Source organism: Clupea harengus, chromosome 15 (assembly GCF_900700415.2).
Source record: "Clupea harengus chromosome 15, Ch_v2.0.2, whole genome shotgun sequence".
NCBI classification, from domain to species: Eukaryota; Metazoa; Chordata; class Actinopteri; order Clupeiformes; family Clupeidae; genus Clupea; species Clupea harengus.
The window spans coordinates 8656071-8663570 of record NC_045166.1 but is presented as its reverse complement, the minus strand read 5'-3'; the positions used below and the strand labels follow the sequence as shown (position 1 = coordinate 8663570).

Below are 7500 nucleotides of genomic sequence, written 5' to 3'. Positions count from 1 at the left end.
CTCTCTTTGTTTCTCTTTCTCTCCCTCTCTCATGCGCCTTTGCATAAATCAACAGACTAGCTCCTAAACAAGACCTGTCATCGTTCTTAATATAGGTTCAAATCTGCATTGGAGATGTGTGTGTGTGTGTGTGTGTGTGCGTGTGTGTGAGCTTTGTGTTTGAAATGAAGAGGTGTGGGTCGGTATGCCTACGCTGGGTGGGACATGAGAGAGAAGAGGTCACTCACGACTAAACTGAAGTGGTAGTGGTGTGTGTTTTTGTTTTGATTTCGCTCTGGCTTTAAAAGAGTTGCCATCTGTTACTGAGTGAGGAGCACGCACGGGCACTGAAACAGTGACAGCCACTGGCGGAGGCCACTGCTCGCTTGCACACTCACGCGCAAAGACGAGTAAAGCGCAGTGACATCAAGAGAAGAAACAGAAACAGAAAGGAAGGAAGGAAAGCAAAAGACTTCCTGAAAATTAACATGTGCTGTAGATGCAAAAGGAAACAGACACTATCAGTCTAAACGATCAACTAACAACATTACTAATATCAATCACATTTCCAACAAAAGTCATACAAATCAAGTTGACTTACAAAGCAGATTCGCTTACAGCTGCAGTTACTCATGCATTTTATCCCAATGGTTCATGTCTTTCCTACATTTTCTATTCACACAGATTTACTTCATGTCACTTAAGTGCTTCAGTCTTAAGCCATGCTGTACAATGAATGCCATGATCAAATTACATCCCCCCCCACCCACCCACCCCCGTTCCTATGGTTACCTGGCGTAGGTTGCGCGTGACCTTGATGTCATGCCAGGCGTTGTCGTTGAACTTGCCGTTGACGGGCTCGACGATGGCCTCGAAGGCCCCGGAGCCCAGGTTGATGACGAGTGAGACGGCCCCGTCCTTCAGGGCCAGGTTGACGTAGTCGGCCGACTTGCCTGTGTGCAGGATGAGGCCGTTGCGCTGCCACGTCTTGAAGGAGAGCGTGATCTCGTCGCTGCTGCTCTGGATGGGGTTCTGCGAGAGGTCGTAGCAGAAGTACTCCGAGCCGCGGAAGGTGGCCACGTTCTCCTCACGCGCTGAAGAGAAGAGGAGAAATTTGAAATAGTGAATACATCTGAATGCACCAAACCCCTCCGACATGAAATATTCAACTGCGGTAATGTCCTGGGCGAGTTATGTACTTCAAAGGTTTTTTTTCACGTTTTCAGTTTTAATTAAATGCATCTCTGGAACTGCCAGTTGAACTTCAATTACTCCGGGGTCAGTTCTTCTGGGTTACCCTTGTTTCATCGTGGGATCCGACCCTGGCATATCATTAAACCCTCATTACCAAGAGCTCCAGCATGCTCCAAGTGAGAAAATTCGAAGTGAAACACCACGCTATGAACAACATATCCCGTCACTCCACAACATCCCAATTCATTGGTGGGGGTATATTTTCATGACCTACAGTTCTGAGCTTAATTCTATCACTCTCTTCCTTCCTTCCTCTCTCTCTCTCTCTCTCTCTCTCTCTCTCTCCTTCCCTCCCTCCCTTTCTCTCTCCCTCTCTGTCTGTCTGTCTGTCTGTCTGTCTGTCTGTCTGTCCTCTGACAGATAAAGGCAGCATGGAATGGGACAGGGGAGGAGGATTAAGGTGTGCGGAGGCGGAGGCGGTAGACCATGAGCTCAAACTCTGCCTCCTCAGTCTCCTGTCTCTCTCCGGCAGCCCTGGCCCCCTGAAGAAGAAGACGAAGACGATGAGAGCGGAACTGAATCCATTAGGCAAATGACTCCACCGAAACTCACGGCTCGCAAGCTGGCCTGCGCAAGCTGCATGCCAAATGAGACGCCGAGGCCTTCTTCGGTGGCGTGATGTCACCGGAGAGAACGCAGAGGGTCCACCCTTCAACCTGGACATCAGCCCCAAACTTCATTAAGAACACCACAACACTGTCCTGCACCTCTGACCCCCACAGGAAAGTCCCAACAGTGCAATACGAGACCAAGCAGGAAGTTGAATATTTTTTCCATCTGTCGCCACCATGCACTCCATCACAGCGTTCTCCATATTTCAGCGTGAGCGGCACGCCGTTACGCACTGCAGCTCATCACACACACACACACACAAGAACATCTCAGGCCAGTTTGTCAGCTCCCCTCTGTGAGTAACACACATGAGCCACAGGACCCAGTCTGGGGCTGGGTGTGGTAGACAGAGCACCAGGGAGAGAGAGAGAGCGAGAGATAGAGAGAGAATGATGAATGGATAAACTAATTAATTAATTCATGAATGAAATAATTAATATGTGAAGACTGACTGAGTGAGTGAGTGAGTGTGTGAGTGAGTGAGTGAGTGAGTGAGTGAGTGAGTGAGTGAGTGAGTGAGTGAGTGAGTGAGTGAGTGAATGAGTGAGTGTGAGTGAGTGAGTGAGTGAGCTAGTGAGCTAGTGAGTGAGTGAATCAATCAATCAATCAATCAATCAATCAATCAAACCAGACAAGGCTGTAGAGCCTGTGTTGCACAGAGAAGGACAGAGAGAGAAAAACAGAATGAATGAATGAATGAACAATCAATAAGCCAATCAATGAAAAAAGATAAGGAAACAAAGGGGTGAAGAGAGATATCAGGAAGAAGAAGAGGAAGTGAGTGGGTAGCGTGTATGAGAGAGAGGGAGAGGGAAAGAGAGAGAGCGAGAGAGAGGGCATGCTGGGAAGAGGGGCGGAGGTGCTTGTGTTTTGGCTGGGGTCTGGTGTAAACACGTGGGGAACGCATTGTTCAGTCTGCGGAGAAGAGAGGCAGGCTTTCTGGGCGATTCAGGTTTGGGAGTCATTTTCCCCTCTGCATTAAAACACCCAGCACCACAATGAGAGATGAGGGACAGCAGCACACACACACACACACACACACACACACACACACACACACACACACACACACACGCGCGCGCGCGAGCGCTCACACGCTCACACGCTCACATGCTCACACGCACACGCACACACATACACACACACACATGCTCACACGCACACGCACATGCACACGTGCACGCACACACACAGACACAAACAGGAACAGGAACAAGGCGCAGACGCAGTTACTCTCTCTCACTATGGCTCCTCCAGCGGAGTGAATCCAGAGTGGCCCACATGGAAATGGATTCTGTTCTCGCCACACTAATCCTCATCTTATATTCCTGTTCCTAATTAAGGAAGAATGGTGCAATAAAGGCACTGGATATTTCAATACGTGACAAAGAGACAAACGCAAGAAAATGTATTTGTTTTAATGTAAATGTTAATCTGTTGCAACAACAAATAACTACATTCTGCCATATCAAGAAAATAGACAATGAATTTATCCTGTTTTTTTTCTTCTAACCTGACACTTTGATTTTGTTATAAACATGCATTTGAGGGGATGGAAATCCTGAATGTCACCGACACAGACACTGGCCAGTTACTTTAGAGACCCAGGAGTCCTCTGGTCGCAACGTACGTCTAATCTCATCTGACCTCCGTGTGCTGAGACAGTTGACATGGTAACCACCCTTATCAGGTTTAACACGCAGCATTGCTGTTACTCCGAAAATACCACTACAAACATGCACCAACAACAACCTAATCCCACGTCCGGACAAGCTGTGACAAAAGTGCAGACCACTGGGCCTGTACAGGCATTGCTAGCTTCTAGTTAACTACGTTTAGCTCACTGTAAAGAATGGGCAATAAAAAGCTACAATAATGCTCAACTTGCAGCACGATCTACCACCAATGTCAACATCTCCTCTCAACCTTTGCAGCACAGGACACCAATAAAGCCAATAAATGGCACTGACCACAAGATTTTGACTTCACCATTGATTGTCACCCTTGGAGAAGTTTAATTTCACAAGGCATCAATCCCCCCCCCCGCCCCGCCCCCTTCTCTCCAGTCCACGACCAACTACAGGCGGCTTTGATTTCAAAATCCAGTGGAAGCAATTAGCTACTTCATTTGCATGACGCTGATCCGCCCAGACCCCTGACACCACCGCCGCGGCTGCTGCTGCTGCTACTGCTGTCTGCCTGCGCCCCTGCTAATCCATTCCCATTCTCCACACATGGCTGACCCTGACAACGACCCCTGGCGAGGCCCACCAGGGGCGCGCTGTTTACCCGCGTCCCCTCCGGGCACGCCCTCTGACAAAAGTAAAACGCTATGCAGGAGTCACCCGTCAAAAGTTTATGAGGGGGGGTGGGTGGGGGGGTGTCGGTATACGGTTAATAAGGAGGGTATGTGGGATTTGCTTAATTTAATTTGGCATCTACGTTAAGGCTTTGTTCCTTTTCTATCTATCGTTTCTCAGCTTTGGTTTGGGACTGCACTGTAGTAGCCTGGTTCCCTAAGCGCGATGACGTTTGAAATGAAGCGTTTATTTGAAATCTAGTTCCATCAATGGCAGCAGTGCTAGAGCTATACGACGCGATACAAACAGCAGTAGCAACGCTGGCAAACATAAAAAAAAGTACAAAGACAATGTTTCCTTACTACCAACGGGGTTTGGGTAAGGCTTATATCAGCTAGCACTGGTAGTTGTGAAGTATAGCAATCCAATGCTGATTGGTTAAAGGCTGGTCCAATGGTTTAAAAATTAACCCGAGGTCTATGCCCATTAAGATGCAACGACTGGAAACAATCCCCAATGGCGCGTGGCCAGATCCTATCTATTCATGAAGTAAATTTGGGACTGGTTATAACAGACCAGCACTGTAGCCCCCTCGTGCAAAGTATGGACATTTTCGCTCAAATCTACTTGGTTCACCGCTGTTATGTCATTCAGTCGCTGCTTGACTGCGCCCATGCGAGTGCCCCTAATTCTCTCGCTGTAAATGCACTGCACTGCATCCTCCATTTTAGGAAGCGTGTCCCCTTCCTGAATCACCCCTCGACTGCCTCTGCACGGATATGTTTTTTTTTTTTTGCAGCTGGCCTTCCGCTACCCCCACCCTCCATTTGCTTGCTCTCTTGCTCCCTCGTTCCCGAGCTAAAGATCCGCAGGGGCAAACGCCGGCGGCAGAACATGCCCCGCAAAACATCATCAGCACGGCGTGCACACCCATCCACTCACCCACCCACCCACCCATCCACTCACCCACCAACACAAGCCCTGCAAATATCAGGCTAAAAATAGGCGAGCTAATTTCTGCACTACAATGCCTCAGAGGAGCTCAAGGGGGAAAACAGCAGTGAGCACACCAATGGGCTGCATGCAGAACGATACGACAGGCCTGGGAAAAACAAAGCTGAGTGTTTACCCCCCTCTCTCTCTCTCTCTCTCTCTCTCTCTCTCTCTCTATCTCTCTCTCTCTCTCTGTCTGTTTCTCTCTCTCTCCCTCTCTGTCTGTTTCTCTCTCTCGCTTTCTGTTTCTCTCTCTTAATCTTGGCATCCATCAGGTGATGCCGCCATGTGTTTAGATCAAGAGAGAGAGCGTGCAGGGAGACGCTAGGTGCGTGGAGTGCTATTGACTGACTGACTGACTGCGTGCCGCACTGCACTGTCGGCAAACAAACTGCGGCGGCAGCAACCCCTGGCAGACACAGGCTGAGGGGCTGACAAGCCAGGGCTGTGATTCACGGTGCAGAGCAGAGCCGTCAACTTAAACAAGAAAACGGGGACATCCTGGATGACATCACCCGTGCATGGCATTGGCTCTCGCCGTGCGGTTATATAAGGATGGTGACAAAAGGCTGGCCAAGCACACACAGAGTTCTCTCTCACACACACACATACAAACACACACAAACACACACACAGCTCTGATCCAGGGCAGAAATTCTACTCTTGCTTCTGTTCTACGTCAGGGGGTGGAAAACACAGCATTGCCATCCGACGTAATCTTTTCTCAGTGTAGATAATCCATGTGTTGTGATTATTAATTAGAGACGGAGGAGTGGGTCGGCAATGGATCCGCGACGCACCACGAAATCTGCATCTCTTGAACCAACGGGGCGTTTCACGGAAAAACAGTGACAAAATAAAAACAAGACGTCATTCCTTCCTCCTGTAGCACTCAGCCAGTGAAATGACACCACGCTAACGCCTGCTAATCTCTGCAGCAAGATTAGCCACGCCAGAATCGCTGCGCGTGTATCTCAGCATTAGCATATTAGTGGTACCCATAACATCACAAGGAAAAACAACACATGCATTACCTGCAAAATTAAAATAAGCCCTATTACTGCGTTCCAACCCAATTATGATGGCAGTCACTGGCGCATTTTGTCAATGTCACGGCAAGGTCAATGGAGCTACGCTGCAATATTACAATGGACGTTGGCGGTCTTATCTTTAATTCTGCAGGATGATAGAGTTTGTGGGATGGGGACGGAAGGGTTATATGAGATAGCAGTGCACAATTTCCTGGGAAAATCAGCTGACCAGCGGCGCATCAACACTCCGCCGCCATCATCATGTGGGGAACGTGTGGTGGTGTGGTGTAGTTGGGGGGGGTCCGAGTCGACTCATTGGCCAGCCGGAGGGCGCGGTGTTGGGGGAAGTGATTTGTTGGTGGAGGGATGAGCCAAGCAGCACTGCAGCTGGGAGATGCGTGTGTGTGTGTGTGTGTGTGTGTGTGTGTGTGTGTGTGTGTGTGTGTGTGTGTGGAGTTGAGGAAAGCATGAGTGGGGGTGGGTGTCGGAGGGTCGGACGGAGGCCGGGCAGAGCCCAATCCCATCAGGCCGAGCAGCGGAGCGAGGCGAGGGCTCGGGCGCGGGCAGAGACTGATTACACAATGATTACCGACGCGGGGCCATTAATTCTGGCCGCCATGCACGGCGGAGGGAGGAGAGGCTGCAGAACAATCCACAGCCTCCACCTTAAATTCTCCACCCTTTACTGACGGGGAAGGAAGAAACAATACAGGGGGAGCGCTGTGTGCTTAAGGGTGACCTCAAAACCGAAAGGGCTCTAAGGACGTTGTCATCTTTCATTTCTCAGCATCCCTGTGTGGCGTGCCTTCCTCATTCACAGAGCACCACGCTGCCTCATGCTCCAGCCTTCAGAATTACCATTCTGCATTTAAAGGTGAGGCTTGACTCGGTTTCAAAAAGGTTGTGCGGCACTGCAAACTGTTATGAATAATAACCGTGAGACTGCTTTGGACATGGTTGACGGAGCATGGTTAGACACACACCTTCGCCATCAAACTTCCTGACTGCTGCTAGGCCAGTCGGACTCCTCTTAGCCCCCCCCCCCCCCCACACACACACACACATACACACTAACCCCCCCTTCCCCATTCTCAGGCTGGAGGCTTGGCTCCCTCGAGCGTGACAGACAGTCCCCAGAGCCCGTCAATCATCCCCAACACGCCGCAGCCTTATTGGCTATTATCTCCGCTGTCAGCCGGGGAGCGGATACTGTCGGACACCGTTTTTCACCAGCTCCCACATCTCCGCCGACACCGAGCAACAGAAGGGAAGGAAGGAAGGAAGAAGAGAGAGAGGGAAGGAAGGAAAGAAAGAGAAAAAAATGGAAAGAG

At 49.9% G+C, this 7500-nt stretch overlaps 1 protein-coding gene across 12 annotated transcripts in view; it reads right to left on the bottom strand.

Annotated features, from left to right (window-relative positions):
• Positions 1 to 7500, bottom strand: part of nrxn3b (neurexin 3b) — a 229725-nt gene that overhangs the window by 169631 nt on the left and 52594 nt on the right. For all 12 annotated transcript variants that reach the window (XM_031581679.2, XM_031581683.2, XM_042709849.1 and 9 more), the window contains one exon: positions 772 to 1073. In XM_031581679.2, the coding sequence (XP_031437539.1) occupies positions 772 to 1073 (302 nt within the window). The remainder of the gene's footprint in view (positions 1 to 771; positions 1074 to 7500) is intronic.